Source organism: Apium graveolens, chromosome 11 (genome assembly GCF_009905375.1).
Source record: "Apium graveolens cultivar Ventura chromosome 11, ASM990537v1, whole genome shotgun sequence".
Taxonomy (NCBI): domain Eukaryota; kingdom Viridiplantae; phylum Streptophyta; class Magnoliopsida; order Apiales; family Apiaceae; genus Apium; species Apium graveolens.
Window position 1 is genome coordinate 8458084 of NC_133657.1, and position 21276 is coordinate 8479359.

General features: G+C 40.9%; 1 protein-coding gene across 1 annotated transcript; it reads left to right on the forward strand.

Annotated features, from left to right (window-relative positions):
- The first annotated feature begins 19536 nt into the window (after positions 1-19536).
- On the forward strand, positions 19537-20827 carry LOC141695313 (uncharacterized). Its single transcript, XM_074499569.1, has 2 exons — positions 19537-20245; positions 20321-20827. The coding sequence occupies exons 1-2, from the start codon at positions 19742-19744 to the stop codon at positions 20825-20827; spliced, it is 1011 nt and encodes a 336-aa protein (XP_074355670.1). The 5' UTR covers positions 19537-19741.
- Positions 20828-21276: the final 449 nt, after the last annotated feature.

Below are 21276 nucleotides of genomic sequence, written 5' to 3' on the forward strand. Positions count from 1 at the left end.
CTCACCAACAAAAAAAAATAAACAAAAATAATTTTTTTATAATTTAATATTAGAGCTCAAACATGCCCTCCATAGATTTTTTCTTGCTTGCAAAACAATACACACAAGTCGAAAGCCGGGAGAAAAAGAAAAAAAGGGAAAAAAAACCCCAGAACGCCACTTCTTCTGGGGCTCTGGGGGTGAACCCCAAAAGAAGTGGCGTTATGTGCCATTTTTGGAAGTTTTTAAGTGGTTGTGCCATAAAAGTGAACTTTTCGTTCAACTATGCTAAAAATGTCCCGGAGCCCAATAACGCCTCCTCAATCATTATTATATTATTCCACTCATTCTCATGCATTCAATTTGAAAGATTTTAATTACTTTTATATGTAGGTAATTTTAAAAATAAAATAGGGAGCAAGTTTACAGAGGATTGATGGAGATAAAGTTAAATTTTAACTCTTAAATGTTTAAGAGTATCTCTAACCATGGAGAGCCCTTAGCTAAAAACAGAGTTGACATACCAAAAATAAAAAATATAGCCAATTTCTTCAAAAATTAAACTCCAACCATGCCCACCCTGCCCACCCCTTGTCTATAATTATAGCCAACCTCCTATGTATGAATGGCTATATTTGTCGATCCACTACATGCCTGTAAGAAATATATAAAAATATTACACATCAGTTATTACCATAATAACGTGATATATTTTATTTATAACAATATAAAATATTAATAACATATTATTTTTTAATTATAGTCATAGTCAACCAATATACCCAATATCAGCAAAATTTCCTACAAATTTAGCGAATTTTCCATAATATCTTACATGTTCAATTTAGCCAACCCTATTGGAGATATTCTAAGAGGCAATCTAATAACATTATTTATAAAAAAATGTAAAAAAAATTCTTGGAATTGCTCTAAAATAACTAAATACGTATTTAGGCTCCTTGGTCATTTCAGTTACCAATATCAAAAGAAAAATATTGGTTAAAATGTTAATGAATATCCCATCAACGATACTATGATGAGTTCAATGAGCCCAATGCAGAAATCCGGCAAATCTTATTAACAACCAAGCCAAAGGAAGCTTACCTGAGAAGTTTTGCATAAATTGGCGTGAAGAATCAACTTGCAGATGACTAGACACAATAGGCAATAGAACGATCGCTAATATTTTTTAAAATAATAATTAAATAATCTAAAAAATCTTCAAAATATTATTAAATTTTCAAACCTTTTAAACCAATTATGTACATATCAAAATCTCTAAATAAATAGTTAACTTTAGATAACGATAAAGTCCAAAATTTTAATCAACGAAATAGGTAACTCTCTATCACACAGTCCAAGATCCTTCTAAGCACATGCTAGAAAAAGAATACGACATGAGCCAAAACGCACAGTACCGATTTGAAATATAGTTTATAAAAAGAAAAGTTAGAAATGAATATTTCATAATTTATTATAAGACAACAATTTTAAATATGGTATGGCCGAAACAACGAAGAGTTTTGATATTTTATACCAAGATCAGAACATATACAAATACACACATCATAGGGTACCTAATGTGTGCAACATAACCGATAATATGGAAAGTATATACGTCACCTTAATTAAAATCACAAATCAAAATATGAGTGCACCCACATATCCCGAACAAATATTAAATGCGTAAAACTATTTCCAAGAGCTAACATAAGGATATGACGTGACCAATCACACTGTCATGGAAGTGTCATGTCACTGGTGTCGCGATGACATGGTTGGAGTACCCCTACAGCCAGTTAACTCGATATACCCTATATCACTGAGGGTTCAAATAAATAATTTCGCAAAGTTTAAAATCACCTGATGTAGATATATCAAATATCCTAAGCATGATTGTAAAATGAATAATTTCTAAAATCACAGAAACAAATATTTCAATAATTTAGAACATAACTGAAACATTACTGAACATAATTAAACACTACCGAACAGAATTAAAACAACTATTTTAGTATTTTGAAACATAACTGAAAGAGATATTCAAATATTTTTGAGCTTTGTATTTTTAAAAATCAATGATAAAAAAGATTTTTAGATATTTCAAAACAGAATTCAAAATAATTTTCAGGATTCAAAACATTTGAAACGTTAATAACAGAGCGGACAAATATGAGAACAAACAGAAACAAATATTAAAGTCCTAATATGAGTAGCGCTGAATAAAAAGAAAATAGATAGAATCCATATCTCAAATATCGTAACTAAAATACAAATAAAATTCACAATTGACCAACTAAATTTTCGTTTCGCGATCTAAATACAAAATTACAATTTAAGAGTAATATACATTATATATTCATGGGCACTAGTTTTCCACAGACGTGTTAAGCAGCAAACCAGTCTCTAGCCGTTGGATCAACCACCCAACGATTGAGATTAAAAAATTTATCAAATGGGTCGCGGACAATGTCTATGGTCCAAAGAAATTACAGATATGCCCTCCCTCACGGACCGCGGACAATGTCCGCGGTTGGATACTAATATTTTGAGTTATAATCAACACAGCAAATGTTTAACAAATGAAAAAAACACGCAGAATAGGGAACAGAGAATAGAGACAGACGATATAAGGCGATTTGAGGGAGAGTGAGTGGAGGGAGGCTCCTACTATCAACCAATTTGAGGGCTTCTTCATGAATGCTGGTTTTTCTTCGATTAACTCTCTTAGTTTGATAATGTACGTGTATGCTTTATTTTCATTTAAATATTATCCATTAAATTATGAGTTTTTTGTGTTAATTTTCACGATATTTCAAAAATTAGGGTTTAGGAGTGCGTTAATTTAGGTTTTGAATTTGGGGATTATTTGGTATTTGTTTATGAGTTTTTTTGTGTTGTAATTACACGTATGAATGAAGCAATATTGGAGTTGCGATAATTTTATTTTTGGTAATTCAAATTAAATAATGGTATTAATTCGAAATTATCGTATTTTATTTTCGGGTAATGTTGCATATGTCATAACTAAATTATCTTTACAATTCTTTCGGGGATGGATAATTTTGATAATTTTGGGAATATGTTATCGGGACCTAATTTACATAACATAATTTAGGATAACCGGTATCATGCTAGTGAGGATGTTTAGGGCGGTGTAGGGAGAGAAGAGTTGTAGAGTTATTCTGGTAATAAGTCGTTGCGGGATTAGAAGTTAAGAAAACCGCAGAGGAAGTTGTTACACATGCTCGGGTTTGGAATTTTTTCAAATCCTCATGTTGCGTTAGCCACTGATACTAAGTTGATATCCTCTTGGTAGAGCGTTGGAGACCGGAGGCGAACATTCTCTTTATGAAGCAGGGGGAGATGACTGTTACGTTGGAGGATGTGGACTTCATTCTAGGATTTCCTGTTTAGGGTGAGGCATTGACATGTGGGCTCATAGAAAAAAGGCTCAAATTTTGTTAATAATTAGTTTTAGCCTTTGACCAATGAGGATGTAGAGGATGCTTTGTATCGGAATAATATCAAGCTATCTTGGTTGTTTGAGAGATATGGTAGAGAGAAGCCCGAGAAGAATAATATATTGGCCACATTTATCTGTAAGAAGGCATATTTGTTATTCGTGATGGGTTGTATCCTCTTTCCTACGAATAATTGGGCTTTTGTTCATGTTCGGTACATCCACCATCTACCTAATATGCGGGATATTCCTTATTATGCTTGGGGTGCAGTTGTGTTAGCTCACTTATACAAAGGATTGGAGAATGTTGTGAAGAAGTAAGGGCATTGCTTCTTGTTTGTAGGTGTTACATGTTTGGTCTTACGAGAGATTTCCTCGTATTGGCGTGCCTTTGCGGGATTTCCATCAAGAGGACTATCTGGTTGTTGAGGGATGGACATATTCTACTCATCAGGGTATTACAAAGAAATACAGGAAGAGAGGTCCTCACCATAGTTTACCAATTTTTAGGGGGAGTTTAATGATGTTGCTGGTGATGAGGTGGTTTGGAGGCCATATGCTAGATTCGAAGAGGTTATAGACTAAGAGATGATACAGGAACAGGTAGCTGGGTGTGGTTGAGTGTCCCTCATATGCTATGATGTGGTTGAGTGGCAGCATCCGGACAGAGTAAACAAACAGTTTGGTGCTAGTCCCAATATTCCATGAGCGCCAGTGAACAGGTTGTTCTAGGGGGCCTAAGGAGGCCACATTTACAGGAGAGGATTGGCCTGTTTGGTGGTTTATTGATATTGGCATATGGGCCAAATTTTGTTCAGATTTAGATGGTCTTGCTGATGACATAGTTGGCATTGCTTCTGAGGCTTATTACATGGTGTGGTATGCGGATATATCTCGTATGCAAACAGGGAAGTTGAATCCACACCCTCAACAATAGTACATGACTAGGGAGTTGTATGATAGCCTCGAGGGATATGAAGTTATGAGTGTTATACAATTTTTCATATTTCACATTACACATATTACACGACACATTATCATATTTCATCCTTCACACATATTTCATCCTTCACACATATTATTTATGTGGAATTAATGCTAAAGTGTATGTTTTTATTTGTAAATGGTTGTCAGGCTTAATATGTTAGAGCAGTTGGATGTTAGGGTTCCTGTAGAGTTTATGAAAGAGTTTGGGAGGATTTTTGATACCTTCCTTACACCTTTCGCACGTTTGATGAAGAAGATTAAAAGACCAGCCTATAGAGCTCCCACATTTGAGAATATAAAGCAGATTTCATTACACCTTCAACTGACGACATTGACATTGCAACCATTCTTGCTCAAAATGTCATTGGCATGACACGGCCATCCCAACATGTGTCTCGGCCTCCCCAGACTTATGCTTCATCTAGTAGACCTGCATAGCTTGCATCCCGCAGGATGAAAGAAAAAAATGGAGTATCATGAAGAGTTTGAGCATGACAAAGAAGAACGAGATATATGACGATTGGGGATGGGGAATTGGAATGGAGCCAAAGATCTCGGGTGGTCTTACTGTTCAGAGCTATTATGTACATGTGTCTGTGATGCAGAGCCTGGCTCTAGATACATGGGTTGATGACAGGATCATATACACCTATATGATATTATTCCTTACTCGTGCATATTAGTTTTTAAGTAAATGCATACATTTAACTTGTTGCTAAATCATTTTTTATTTCTTTTTAGGGACTGCTAAGGAGCCCGAAGGAGGAGAATCACACTAAAGGTAACTGGGAGAGGAAATCAGTTTATTACTTCATGGATCCTTGGAAAATCAAATATGAAGAAAATTAGAAAAACAACTAGGATGGGTGAAGATAGCTTGAAGAAGGCATGGCATAAAACATTGTAACCATATATGCACTTACATATGCTCTTGCAAGTGATACTTAGCCACCAAAGATACCCATCTAGCCTAAAAAATATCTTCGGTTAAGGAATTATAAATACAATTGTTGAAGTCCGCCTTAAATTCCGGGAAAATGGAATAAATATGAGCTAATTTCTCGGGGAATTTTGATTTAAGTGCCAAGAACACAATAAATGGGTAGTATTCGGGAGTATGTCCGTAATAGCACTTGCAATGGCTTGATCTTGATCAATAATTATAGTCATTTGATGCTTATTCCCCATACCTTCAATCCAAGTACGCAGAATCCATTGAAAAGTCGTTGCATGTTCATCCCGCATTAGTGCAAACCCAAAAATCACCAATTGATAATGATGGTTCACTCCGGTAAAAGGGACAAATGGCATGTGCATATCTATTTGTAGATAAGTCATGTCAAAAGCAACAATATCAACCAAAATTTGGTAGGCCATTAAACATTTCAGATCAATCCATACAAGACACTTCAAATGATTCTCTTCTTCAACTTCGGTCTTAATAAATTATTTAGAACAACTTTTTTCATTCAACCTATGTAAAAGTCTAACCCGTCTTGGGTATCACTAATATCAAACATTTTCTTCCTCTCATCTCTTATCACATTCCTAACATGTTGAGCATTAAAATCAACTTTATAATTACCTCCATAAATATTACCAATGATATTCATCACTTGACAATTACGAACCCCCGAACCATAAAATATTTTAATCAAACTACGGGTGGCGGTGTTCACATATCTTTCACGTTGTACCAAATTCAACTTTCTAGGAGAAACAAGACCGTGATTGTGTACCAACTCAAGGCTAGTTATCTCCCAAAAACTTTTAGGAAGAAACTCACGACACCGTTTAGCTTTACTACTCTCGGTGATGACACTTTTCCCCGAAAATCTACAAACATATAGACGACCATATACTCCCTCCGTCCCTTTGAGTTAACATTTGAAATGAAGTGTTCAACACACATTTTAAGACTCCTATCTAGTATAGTTACATAAATTATTATTTTTTTTGAATAAATATTAAAATTTTAAACTTTTATTTAAAAAAAGAAAATTTTCGAAATAAGTTATACAACTATACTAGATAAGAGTCTTAAAATGCGTGTCGAACACTTCATATTAAATGTTAACAACTCAAAGGGACGAAGGGAGTATATCTTTTTCTTGATTACGCCTATGTGTCGCTTGAATTTTAATGGCAAATCCAATTGTTAAAGCATAAGCCCTAAAAAATTTATCGGTCTCATCTAAAATTTGGAATAATTAATTCATATATGGAACTCCATTAAAATCAATATTTTCATACAAATTTGTACCCTCTAAATTATCATCTTCATCATCACCTTCGTTATCAAACTCATTTTCACTTTCTAAGATTTCATCTTCCTCAACATCAACAAAATCTTTATCTAAACTAATAAAACTCTTCATTTTCCCAATATTATCTACAAACTCATCATCTTCAACAAATTAAGGGGTTTTAGGTTCTTCACTCATACTCAATTCATCAAGATGTAAAACATGACCAACACCCTCTTTTTTTCTTATTTTTATATTTATGACGAAATATACAAGTAAATAAATTATCCGCCATGATAAATAAAAATTAAAGAGAAGAAATGTACCTTACTTTGAGAGAGGGTTGCTTGAATTTCTTCAAAAAATCGCTTAAAAATTACCTCAACTTGGATTTTTTGTGGGAGGGTGTATTTGTGTGGTTCAATTGAGCACAAATGAGGGAGAAAGGGGGGCTATTGCGGATAAGGAAACAGGACCGGATCGGATCACAGATAATGTCCGCGATTTATGTAATTTATTTTCTACTGACCGCAGGCGTTGTCCGCGGTGCCTAGGCCTTGCTGTTTTATTCTCAACCGTTGGATGGTTGATCCAATGGCTACAAAGTATTTTGTTGTATAAGCCATATGTGGCAACGGTTTGTCACAGACCGTGCCCTTATATTCATCTATTAATTAATCATGGCTACCTATAAATGGTTTATGTAATTATTAATCCTGTTACTAGCCTATGTGGATACTGCTACACACCACTACTGCTCTAATACACGTGAGTTAACCAGGATGACGAATTACACTTGAATATATATACTTATAACTTTCGTGCGAGGAAACTGATCAAGTTAATAAAATAATAAATAATCTAATTATTACACCACAAAATGTATAACAATGGGATGCATGACTCACTCATGAAATTCAAAAACCCTATATTACGATAACCAACTAAAAACTTTAACATAGACATTACTTTAATACTCCAAATATTAAATAACCAAATATATAATTAAATAACCTCTTTTTTCTAAGCATGTACATTAACAGCACATAAATTATATTTAATATAAAATAAATTTATTACGCTTTAACTACTCAAAATATATATGTAATTTAAACCTATCATGAATTAAATATAACATGTATCACATATGTTAAATAATCCTTTAATACTATAATATTAGACTAAAGCCACATACAGGTAAAAGAAAACTAAACTAAACAGAACAAATTATTATTATTATTGATAATCCCAAATCACCCCGGGGCCTTCTCCTGGCCGGACCCGGACTCAAACTCCTTTTGGAAGGCGACGGAGGCGACGTGTGGTGTAGCTGTAGGGTGGGAACCTACAAAACAGAACCGGAGGGGGGTGGCGTCCCCGCGGCACCTCCGGCGTGAGAATGAGAAAGGGTTTTTAAGGAGAAGAGGGGCAAAGCGGGGATTATGCGAATATATTTATGGGGTGTACGTGTGTGCATGTAAGTATAGGTGAGAGAGAGTATGTAAGATTGTAACCTGTAACCTTCCTTCTGTTCTACCTTTTATAGGACTCCTACTAGGGTTTAGGGGTTTGTCTCTTTTCATCTGGACCGCAGGTTGGCCTTTTGGACTGTAGGGCATCTGGACGCCTGGGATGCGTCAGAGTACTATCAAATCCGGACCGTAGGAACGTCCTGGATCCTGAGTGCCTGGACGGTGGTGATGTTACCACGTGTCCTGGGCTCCTTAAGGTCAATGCTGAATGCGTCAGAGTACTATCAGATCCAGAGCGTAGGAACGTTCTGGATCCCGGGAACCTGGACGGTGGTGATACCGCCACGTGTCCTGGGATCTTGTATTTGGGCCCTGGGCCTCTTCAATTGGGCCTGAATTATTATGGGCTATCATTTGCCCCCCACTCCCTTATGCGGGTTTACCCGGATGGGGGAGTAGAGTAATTGCCTTTGTGCCGCGACGCCTTTGCAAAATTTTGGGGGTTGTTTGATTTGCTGCCCCCTAACCCCGGGGTCAAATGGGGATGAGACTCTGGGGTTGACTTGGTTAGTCATTTGACTTGAGTTTTTAAGGTGGGATTCCTTGAAATACTTAGAAAAGTTTTGGGGGTTATTTGATTTGCTGCCCCTTAACCCCGGGGTCAAATGGGGATGAGACTCCGAGGTTGACTTGGTTAGTCATTTGATTTTGAATTTGAATTTTGGGCACGGTTTGGTGGGCAAGTACACTCCTGACATTTGATTTGACCGGACTCTGAAAAGTCGACACTGCAAATCCGGGGTGTCAGACGACTGTTGGGATTCTAGCCGGGGTCAAAGATAGATACGTTTTATCCGGAACTTTTGAGTTTGCCGGTTATTTATTTTCCCCCTTTTTACCTAAAAAGATGCGCCCACATAATGATTACGTGACGGTTCATATAATAACTGTTATGCAGTTATTTTTGGGGACCAATTGGTTTCTGCCACGTGGTTGAGGTAATTTCTCTTCAAAAAACCTTTCACCTATCTTTCTTTTCTTTATAAATACTGCCTTCCCCCCTTCTTTTTTCTTTTACGCAGAAACTTCCACGGAGCGATAAAGAGAGAAAGAGAGAGAGACCTGAGAAATCTTGCAGAGATTTTTTGAAGCCGCATTTCTTTCTCCTGCTACTTTGTAAGTGTCTTGAACTTTTGTTTTCTTGTTTCATTTCTTTTTCGTTCATTCTTGCAATGCATGCAGTCATTTTGTGTGAGTTTTGATTCGCCCCTTCCTATCCCTTTTTCGATTTCCACCGTTGTATTGTTTATTTGACCTTGAATCTCTGTAGTTTGTAGATTTTGTATAATTTTTGCAGTGGTTTTGTGCTTGATTTATATAAATATCATGGATTTTGGTAGTTTTGTACGCAGATAAGTGGGTTTTTGGTAGTGTAAAAAGTTGAAGGGTCCGGGGTGTGTTCTTGATATATATTTTTGGTTGTATGTGTGTGTATATGCGGTAGATCTTGTTTTTGGGGTAAGACCCATACACGATTTGTTTCTAAACTTTCTCTGTTTTTTGTTTTATTTTTATTGTTGTTGGGTTCGGGTTTGGCATTGACTCCGGGGTGCGTTTATATAGACACACATAGTATATGCCAGGTAGTCGTTTTAAGCGTATTGCTACTCTTAGGAATCGGTATCCCGAGCGTCCTGTCGGTTTAGGCGAACTTAACTCCTTCTACCCTTCTTCCTCTTCTAGCAGTAGTTCAGTAGAGATGCCTCAACATGTAATGTCCAAGAATCCCGGTTGTTAGACTCCGGACCTTTCGGCTGTAGCCGAGCCATCAACATGTAATGTCCAAGAATCCCGGTTGTTAGACTCTTTTTCCCCCTCGGATCGGGTTTTAGGCGTCTCGGGGTTTCCGGAAAGGTGCATTCCATGACGAATTCGGCCAACGCCTGGGCTTTTATGGTTGTCCTCAGGATAAATTTGATATTGAACTGGCTCAACTCGATTGCCCAATTGACTAACCTTCCGGAGGCGTCTGGTTTGTGGATGATTTTGCGAAGTGGTTGATTAGTGATTACCCTGATTTCCCGGCCTTGGAAGTATTGTCTTAGCTTTCTGCTCGAGTGCACAAGAGCCAGTGTGAATTTTTCCAAGTTTGGGTACCAGGTTTCAGCATCTTTCAGGACTTGGCTTGCATAGTATACCGGGGTCTGTGTCCCATTCTCTTCCCGAACGAGTGCAGAAGATACCGTTCTTTCCCCGGCTGCAATGTAGAGATAAAGGGGTTCCCCGGGCTTTGCTTTTGACAAAATAGGTGGGTTCATCAGATGTCGCTTGACTTCCTCAAACGTTGTTTGGCAAGCCGGGGTCCAGTCGATCATCTTTTTGTTCTGGGCCCCCTTTAATATCTCAAAGAAAGGCAGGCACTTTTCTGCCAATTTTGGGATGAATGTCCTTTTGAGTCTGGGGGACTGTCATTTCCATTATATCTTTGATCTTCTCCGAGTTGGACTCTATTCCTCTTTCGCTGACCAAAAAAATAAGAAACTTTCCGGAGGGAACCCCGAACGCGCATTTCTCCGGGTTCAGCTTCATGTTGTACTTCCTCAAGTTGTCGAAACACTCCCTGAGGTCTCGGATGTGTTCTGGGATTGTGGCCGACTTAGAGATCATATCGTCAACATAAGATTCCATGTTCCTGCCCAGCTGATCTTTGAAGATGGTATTCATCATTTTCTGGTATGTTGCCCCGGCGTTGATTAACCCAAACGGCATCATACTAAAAGTGTAGACAGCCCGGTGTGTGATGAATGCCGTCTTCGGAATATCTGCCGGGTTCATCTTGACCTGGTTGTATCCTGAGAAGGCGTCCATGAAACTTAGCATTATATGGCCCGAGGTCGCGTCTATCAGCTGGTCAATGTTGGGCAGGGGGTAGGAGTCTTTAGGACACGCCGAATTGAGGCTTGTATAATCCACGCACATTCACCATTTTCCATTGGGTTCTTTACCAGCACAACGTTTGCCAGCCAATCCGGATACTTAATTTCATAAATTACGTCTGCTTTTAACAACTTTTCGACTTCTTGGTCGATTGGCTGTTGTCTCTCCGGGGTAAAGTTCCTTCATTTTTGTTTGATTGGTTTTTGCTTTGGATCCACGTCCAGGCTGTGCATAGCCACAGATTCATCAATCCCCGGCATGTCTTCCGGGGACCAAGCGAACATGTCGGCGTATTCCTTTAGTAGGTCGATGAGCTCCTTCTGGAATGTGGTTTCCAGGCCTTTGCCGATTTTTATTTTTTGGGTGGGGTTCCCGGGTTCCAAATCTAACTCTATTGTCTGTTGGGCAGGTTCTACCTTTGTCTTCTCCTTGCTTTCTACAAATTTCTGAATCCGGGCATCAGCGTTGGTTACACCGTACCCGGAGTCCTCAATCATATTCACATCCAGACGGGCCCTTTTACTAAGGTGCTCTCGATGCTTCTTTCTGCTTTGTCCCTTGGGTAGGGACATTATCTTCTTCCGGTTTTCCGGCTCCGTTTCTGCCATGACAAGTGCTTGACCATAGCATCTACCTGCCATTTCCCTATCTCCTTTCAATTCTCCAACGCCTCCCGGGGTGGGGAATTTGAGTTTTAAGTGAATAGTTGAAGGGATTGCTCTGAGCTTGGTGATAGTGGGCCTTCCAAGGATCATGTTATATGAGGAGGTTGCACTTATCACATAGAATTTCATCATATGAGAGATCTGCCGGGGTGCGGTCCCAAAGATGATGGGGAGATAAATGATGCCCCGAATTGGAATCATCGTGTTCCCGAATCCGTACAAGGGATCTTCGAGACAGGGGTCCATTCGGAGGTGGCCGAGCTTCATCCTGTTAAGTGTGTGCTCGAATACAATATTAGCAGAGGAACCATTGTCAACTAAAATTCTTTTTACCTCATTGTTTGTGACATCCAGGGTTACCACCAATGCCAAGTTGTGGTCCGGATCGAGCCCCTCATAATCAGAGTAGGAGAAATAGATTGGCTCGTCATCCAGACTCTGGATCATCATCACATCATTTTCCTGGTTCGGGCTCCTGGGTGGAGAGGCTGTGCCTCCGAAGACCACATTGACCACGTTTTTTCCTCTTCCCGGGGCTCTGTCTTTGTCATTTGACCCCCTTTGAAGGTACTGGTTCATGTTTCCTTTCTTGATTTGGTCTTCTATGAACATCTTGAGGGAGAAACGGTTTTCAGTGTTATGGCCATGATCCTCGTGATAGCCACAATGCTTGTCCCGGGCCCTGTTTTCGGGAGGCGCCAGCAAGGGTTTTGGCGGATAATAAAACGGCTTGCCCTTGACTTCGCGCAAAATGTTGGCCCGGGGCCTGTTGAGGGGTGTCCACTCCGGTTCTGGCTTGGGTTCTTTCTTTGTCTTGGGTTTTCTTTCATTCTTTCTTGATTCGGGGTATGTATCCCGGGGTGGGGTTCCCCGGGACTGCTGAATGTAGTTTGCTTGCCTGTCAAGCTTGTATCTTTTATCTCTCCGGGACGACGAGCGTCGCTCCGGAGACTCATCATCATCATGTATTTTTCTATTCATCTTCATTGATTTGAGGAAATCATTTTCCTTTATGAACTTTGATGCCAACGCATATACTGATGCTAGGCTCTGGGGTTCCCTTTGAATCAAGTCTTTAACATAGCCTTCACAAGATATCGGGTGCAAGTTTCTTCGAAAGATGTTCACCGCCTCCTTTTCTTCTAAGTTGGAGAGTTGGTTGACTGCTTCCTGGAATCTTTTGATGAATTCCGGGAGGGGCTCCTTGCTTCTTTGCCGGATTGTTTCTAGATGACACATCTGCAGCTCATTCATCCGGTTGGCCCTGAATCTTTTCAAAAATATCTCGCGGAAGTCTTTTCAGGAGTCCACACTCCGGGATGGGATACGGCTGAACCATTTCTGAGCACCCCCCTTCAACGTTGATGCGAAGAATCGGCATCTAGTCAGGTCGCTGTAATCATAAATATTAGATATTTGCTCGAAATAGTTCAGATGCTCCTCGGGGTCGGCCAGCCCATCAAAAGAGTCAAAATTGAAGTGCTTCAACCCTGATTACCTGGGGGTGGATTCGAGCTTCTTTGTGAACGGGGTTGCTGCCGCTCCTACTTCCATGTCGCCTTCAATTTTTCTTTTAAGGTCCCGAAGGACACGAGCCATTTGTTCTTGCTTGGATTCTTTCTCTGGCTCCGAGTCTGAAAAAACATGAATCCGGTGTGCCTTTCTCTTTAGCTTGGCCTCTTCTTCCCGGACTCTCCTTTCTATAGATTCGTGGGCTTTAGCCTCTTTTTCTTTCCGAATTCTCTCACGGAGGGCAGCTCTTTTTATTTCATCTCTGGCATCCTCTGGTGGCTTTTTTAAATTTTTTGCAATCCGGTCGAAGACGGATCCCCGAGATTCTCCGGACCGTTCGCCGGACCGTTCTTGCTGATCCCCTGGGCGGGTCTCAGGTTCGGCGTCCTGCCTTTTCTTCCACAAGTCAATTGCCGCCTGCATCTGCTCCGGGGTCATGCTTCCCCATGGGTTGGTGGGGGCCCCTGTGTGCTTGTGGGCCGCTCTTTCAATAACTAGTCTCTGGTCTCCTGGTTGGAGATTTTGAGAGGGAGTCTGGGTTATGGGGAGCCCTTAGTCCAGATCCTCCATGTCTCCATCCCTGGGTTGGGGAGGAGGCGGAAGGAAAGAGGCAGAAACTGCTGCTTTGCTTTTTCTCGTGGTCATATTTAATGGTGCTACGAACTCAAAGCAATAAAATTCGTAAAAACAGATCTAAGAGATTGGTCGTAGCGTTCTTACTGGGAGATGGTGTTTCAAGCTTCTGGGTGGTGGAGGAGCTGCGGATATGAACACCCTGGTCGGAGGTTCGTCCCCTCCTTCTAGCGCCAATGATAATCCCAAATCACCCTGGTGCCTTCTCCTGGCCGGACCCGGACTCAAACTCCTTTTGGACGGCGACGGAGGCGATGTGCGGTGTAGCTGTAGGGTGGGAACCTACAAAACAAAATCGGAGGGGGGTGGCGTCCCCGCAGCACCTCCGGCGTGAGAATGAGAAAGGGTTTTTAAGGAGAAGAGGGGCAAAGCGGGGATTATGCGAATAAATTTATGGGGTGACGTGTGTGCATGTAAGTATAGGTGAGAGAGAGAGTATGTAAGATTGTAACCTGTAACCTTCCTTCTGTTCTACCTTTTATAGGCCTCCTACTAGGGTTTAGGGGTTTGTCTCTTTTCATCTGGACCGTAGGTTGGCCTTTTGGACTGTAGGGCATCTGGACGTCTGGGATGCGTCAGAGTACTATCAGATCCGGACCGTAGGAACGTCCTGGATCCCGGGTGCCTGGACGGTGGTGATGTTGCCACGTGTCCTGGCCTCCTCAAGGTCAACGCTGAATGCGTCAGAGTACTATCAGATCTAGAGCGTAGAAACGTTCTGGACCCCGGGAACCTGGACGGTGGTGATGTCGCCACGTGTCCTGGAATCTTGTATTTGGGCCCTGGGCCTCTTCAATTGGGCCTGAATTATTATGGGCTATCAATTATTATTTCTGAACAAACAAATACTAATAAATTACTATTATTATTATATATTATTAGTTGGACAATGAAGCATGAAAACACCATTGATTTCAATAGGAACGTTTATAAAGTGTCAGGTTCGTAATATAATAATCTTCAAACTTCACCCTATTCCACATGTTACTCACACATGGTAATTAAATATTTTACTTAAAGTCCAGTATATGTGTGCCAGTGAGTGATTCACATGAGGCATATTTCAAAATAGCTTTTCAATAACCCTCATGTTTAACATACTCCATATAAAAATAATATAATAAAATCAAGATAGATTATAACCCTTTATCATTCTATAAAATCTATTATGTAAACACTTTTATTATCTAATTAATTATACTAATTGGCGGTGAATTATTACCTGATCCTAACATAAAACTATTTTATTATACTAAGGGGGCGTTTGGTTCATCTCGGGGAAACGGAATGAAATCGAGAAAGGGAAAGGAAGAGAAAGGAAAGTAAAGACCCAGAATTGTTTTACGTGTTTGGTTCAGATCCGGAAACGGAATGAAAATTTACATGATTACATTTATTTTTTATTTTTTAATATTAAACAATCTCAATATAGTCAAATATATTTATATTATAACAGTATAATATATTAACATTATAATAAATAAACAAATTTAATTATTTAATAGCATCATTAACTTTTTTAATAAATTAACATATAAATTTATATCAAAATTATTTTTAATTTATAAAAACTAAATTATAAATATTTTTAATTTTTAAAATTAATTTTGCATACTGATGTATATTTTTGGTCCAAGATTTAAATTATAATTGAAATAAGAAAATAAAAGTGAGAAAGGGTGTTCAAATACCTTGTGGGAGGTGGGGAATGGAGTTTGAGGAATAAAGGGTAAACCTACAACTAAAAAAGGGGAAAGAGAATGATTGTTTTCACTAAACAAACATCAACTAAAGGAATAACCCAAATTTTTTCCCTTTCCCTTTGTTGAATACCTTCTACCAAACGCCCCCTAAAGTATATGCTTATATAAGGGCTTAACTCTTACTAATATAATTTTAATAAATAAAACTAATTACTACTTTTAAACTAATCAATACATTTATCTATCAGATGTTTAGCATTATCTTATCAGAAAGCTCCCATTTTGTAGGAAGCACCTGCTTATCTTTTTATCAATTTGTTTCGAAAATATTATTGAATAAAATCATGGAATATATTTATATTATTGAATAAAATATAAAAATATAAATTCAACATCTGTTGGAGTTGCACTTAGGGAACAATGATAAGGCACAAGGTAAAAAATGAATTTCTGAAGAAGTGTTGAAGGGGAAGACTCTGTGATAACTCCTGGTGGCGGGGCTGCTCCTTCGACACCGCCCTGGATCCTTCGCCGCTATAGAGGTGTAGCTGTGGTTGGGTTCCTACAAAACAACGCCGGAAGGGGGGTTGGAGTCCCGCGGCGCCTCCGGCGTGAGAGTAAGAACTAGCTTTTTGGGAAGATGAAGATGATTATAAATGCAGGGTGGCTGTGTGTATATATGAGTGTGTGAGAATGATTAACCCCAAAACCTCACCTTCTTGGGCTATTTATAGCTCAAGGGTAGGGTTTTGGGGTTGGTACCTTTGAATCGTAGCCATTGGTTCTGGGAGCGGAGGGCACCTGGCGGGAGTGGATGCTTTACACGCGTCAGCGCGGGACTGGTCGAGGAACGTTTTGAGGATCCTCTGACACGTGGCCTGATTATTCCCATGATTGATGTGTGACAGTTGTCCCCGTCACGTGCTTGGGCCAACGTCTCACGTGTTGGGGTTTATCAAGGTTCCGCTTACGGGACTAAGCTGGTCAGGAGTGGTAGTGTGCGGGACTACCCCTTCCAGGAGCTGCGTAGAGTTATGAGCCTAGGAGTAGGCATTTCCGGAGCTATATGGAGTTAGGAGCTTAGGAGTAGGCATTTCCGGAGCTACATGGAGTTAGGAGCTTAGGAGTAGGCCTCCCAAGAGCTGCACGGAGTTAGGAGCTTAGGAGTAGGCCTCACAGGAGCTGTGTGGAGCTGAAGGCCTAGGAGTAGTTCTCCCAGGAGCCATATGGACTATCATGTGCCCCCCACTCCCTTATGCAGATTTTCTGGATGGGGGAGTGAATTTGGGTATGTTCGTAGAACATGAGTTTTTGATTGTTTTGTTAAAAGAACTTGAGCTTTTCTTGCCCCCCAGTCCGGAGTTCGTTGAGTTCAGCGAATCAGGACTAAGGTGGTTGTCTTTAGCAGGAGTTGAGTTTTTCTTGCTCCCAGTCCGGAGCTCGTTGAGTTCAGCGAATCAGGACTAAGGTTGTTGTCTTTAGCAGGAGTTGAGCTTTTCTTGCCCCCCAGTCCGGAGTTCGTTGAGTTCAGCGAATCAGGACTAAGGTTGTTGTCTTTAGCAGGAGTTGAGCTTTTCTTGCCCCCCAGTCCGGAGTTCGTTGAGTTCAGCGAATCAGGACTAAGGTTGTTGTCTTTAGCAGGAGTTGAGCTTTTCTTGCCCCCCAGTCCGGAGTTCGTTGAGTTCAGCGAATCAGGACTAAGGTTGTTGTCTTTAGCAGGAGTTGTGCTTTTCTTGCCCCCAGTCCGGATTTCGTTGAGTTCAGCGAATCAGGACTAAGGTGGTTGTCTTTAGCAGGAGTTGAGTTTTTCTTGCTCCCAGTCCGGAGCTCGTTGAGTTCAGCGAATCAGGACTAAGGTTGTTGTCTTTAGCAGGAGTTGAGCTTTTCTTGCCCCCCAGTCCGGAGCTCGTTGAGTTCAGCGAATCAGGACTAAGGTTGTTGTCTTTAGCAGGAGTTGAGCTTTTCTTGCCCCCCAGTCCGGAGTTCGTTGAGTTCAGCGAATCAGGACTAAGGTTGTTGTCTTTAGCAGGAGTTGTGCTTTTCTTGCCCCCAGTCCGGATTTCGTTGAGTTCAGCGAATCAGGACATCAGGACTAAGGTGGTTGTCTTTAGCAGGAGTTGAGCTTTTCTTGCCCCCAGTCCGGATTAAATTGAGTTGTGTAGTCCGGACTTGGAAGCTGAAACGCTCTTAGTATTTTCCCCCCAATGATTTGAATTGTTACAGTTGTCCTTTTTCAAAAGACGTGCTGTAATAATGTTTCCTCATTAATAACCATGTGTGATGGGCGGTCAAGATGTTGCCACGTGGCGTGTGGCCTTTGAGTTTTGCCCCGCCTATAAAAGAGAGACCCTGCATCCTTTCTTTCGTTTTTTACCTTCTCTAAATTTCTCTTTGCTCTCTTCCTTCTTCTCTTGTTATCTTTGAAGCTTCTCCGCCGGTATTTTTGTTGTTGCTCTGTCGTTGGTCGGTCTTCTTCAATCTCTCTGAAATTTCTCCATTTGTAAGTTTCTTTCTCTTGTTTTCTTTCTTTTAGTTTGTTGTTCGATTGGTTTTCGTGTTTCTGCTATAGTGTTTGGATGCTTCTGTGTTTAGTTTTTGTTTTGATTGTTGTGTATATCTGTATGTATGTGTCTGTATTTGTGTTTGTAGGTATGTTTTGGTTTTTGATTGATGTTAATTGTGTTTCAGTAATTAGGGTTTTATGTTGGGGTCCGGATTGGGATACGTAGTCCGGACTCACAGATTAGGATTTGTGTTTTTATGTTTCTGTGTCGTTTGAGTTCGGAGTAATGGGTAGTTTTGGTTGCTTGGTTTCGGGGTTTTTGCAGTCCGGAGCTCATGTTCAGTGATGTATTTTCCATTGGGCCTCCGGACTGTTGCTTTTAATTTGTAATAAAAATGAATCGTAGGGTAGTCCGGACCATGTAGCTTTCAAGATAAATAACCTGTAGGAGTTTTAGACTAACCTTTGTCACTTGTTTTAGGTTTATGGTCCGGACTAAAGCTCTTGCCAAGGCCTACATAACTTGTTATCCGGGGCCATCTAGTTCAGGTTCTGAGTCTTCTGCTGATTCTGCGCGGGTTGAAATGGGTAAGAAAGCTTCTACTTCGGACTCCGAGGCCATAACGAAGCTTTCAGTTGCTAAGATCTCCTCCAGAAAAGTACCGTGTAGTCCGGAGGGGCTCTGGGTTGAGAACCTCGGGTATTTCGTTACTAAGAGTGAAGAAATTGAGGATAGCTTTTACTATAGGAGCATTAGGTCCGGATACGCTAGGCAGCCGAACGCGAATCCGGGGCCTTATAATCAGGAAGAGCTGGATAGGAAATTTGCTGGGAGTATAGCGGCTAAGGAGCCCTATGAGTTGAGGGAGGAATACGCCGCTTTGGACCATGAGGCGCAGGATTCTTCCGTCCGGGCCGCCTTTCAGCTGGATCGACGGATTGAGTGGAGGTGGCCGACTCCGGAGGAAAGGATTTATCATAGGCCGGCTGATGGGTTTGTTCCGGTATGGCTGGAGCATCTCCGGTCCGGATGGAACCCGCACTGGCACTTGTTTCTCAAGCACCTGTGCAAGTATATATATAAGGTTTCTCCGATGCAGATTACGCCCAACGGTATAAAATGGATGACTTGGTTTATTGCTTCCTGTAATAAGTTTAAAGTTCAGCCCACTTTTAAGCTATGGCATCACTTATTTCATTTGGTCCGGTCCGGACAGACTCCTCTTTATGAGCTTCGGTTCCGGGCTGCTGAGTGCGGTTATGGGGGCTCTTATAGGCCAGTGATTCAGCAATCTTCTTTGAAGCATTGGAATGGAGAGCTTATCATGCTGAGGGGCTTAGATTTGTTTTATCTTCCCTATATAGCTGCCGACGGAGTCCGGACTAGGTTCTGAAGGGATGTTCTCCGGGGAGATGCGCTCCGGATGATATTTGCATTTTGTGAATGCTTGGGTTTTCAAATGACCCGGGATACCTTTATGATGTATAGGACTATGCATAGAATAGGGTGTAAGTAGTTTCTCTTTTTGTCCGGACCTTCTATATTTTTGTTGTATATCTTTATTTGTCTTGATTCCGTACCAGTTTTGACTTGTGTTTTTTCTTTGTTCCTTTGCAGGTTTGCCTCATTACAATCCGGACATGTCGTCTTCAGCCTACAGTGATGCTCTGAAAGGTCTGGGCAAGGCTTTCAAGTTACCGAAGAAGAATGCTGTTACTGGCTCCGGATCGAACGCCTCGGCCGAGGAGGGGTCACAAAGCAATGCCGTCCCAAATCCGGAGCCTGAAGTTCATGTGAACCAGTCTACTCCGGAGAATAATGTTGAGTTGGATAATGAATTTGACAATCTTGAGGATTTGGGTCCTATTGGGGAGATTCCGGGCGTTGATTCTGGGCGGAGAAGGAAGAGGCTCCGGACTCTTGGGTCGAAGCCTCCTAGGGCTGAAAATTATGAAGCTGGCTCTGGGTCCGGGGCTGGAAAAGGGAAAGCTGTTGAATCGGATAGTCCGGATGAAGATGTTCCGGGGCTGGAGGAAAAGGTGGCTCGCTTCATGGCTGGGATTCCGACTCAATCTCAGTGGAGTAAGATGAATGAGTCCGGATTTGATGCCACAATGAAGGAGTGTTCCCGTCTCTGGGGTCAGGTATTTTCTTTCTGTTCTTGTTTCTTGCTTTTATTTGCCTTAGAATATTTTTCTGAGCTTTTCCATTTTTTGCAGCTTGGTGGGTATATGGCTGGATCAGCTTCTCTGGCCTACAATGAACTGAAAATCTCCCGGAGTACCATTGCTGATAAGGATTCGGAGATTAGTCAGCTCCGGGACCAGATAATTGTAAAAGACAATTCCCTCTCCGGACTGAATAAGCATCTGAATGAAGTGACTATCCGGGCTGATAACGCGGAGAAGGAGGTATCTGACCTAAAATCCGAGTTGGTTGAGCTCCGGAGGCAAATGTCTGCTGTTCGTCCGGAGGCCCAGGTTATTGAAGAATTTAAGAGATCTGAGGAGTATGATAGAGCTCTCGCCAATGCTGGTGCTCCGGAGATAGCTCGATGTTGGTTGGTTGCTGAGAGGCATATCAAGACGAATCCGGAGGCTGATTGGGATAGTTTCGTATCTGAGTTTATCAAAGCCAAGGAAGATATTGAGCTTGGACTAGGTGAACCGGAGCCGTTCGACGGTCCTTGCCCCAGTTTCCTGCCTCCCCGTGCTCCGGAGTCCTGATCTATATTTGATTTGTAAAACTGCTACTGCTACTGATTTGAGACTTGATAATATTTGGTTCTCGTAATATTTTTTGTACTTTGGTCCGTGCTTGTTTGAGGCCGTTGAATTTGTAATGAATGCTTTCTTTGACGCTATTTTACTTTTCTTCTGTAGTTTGTTTTTGCCTTAGAATATCTTCCCAAGTTGAATTTTGCTGTAGTCCTGACTAATCTTCTTGTCCGGACTAGTGGAGGACTTTTAGATAGAAAATTAATTCTAAGTAAAAGTGGTTGCTCTAGTCCGGGCTAATAGCTTGTCCGGACTAGTGGCTGCTTTTAGTTTAGAAAATTAATTCTAAGTAAAATTTGGTTGCTCTAGTCCTGACTAATAGCTTGTCCGGACTAGTGATAAGTTGATTGTTCTAGTCCTGACTAATAGCTTGTCCGGACTAGTGGTTGCTTTAAGTT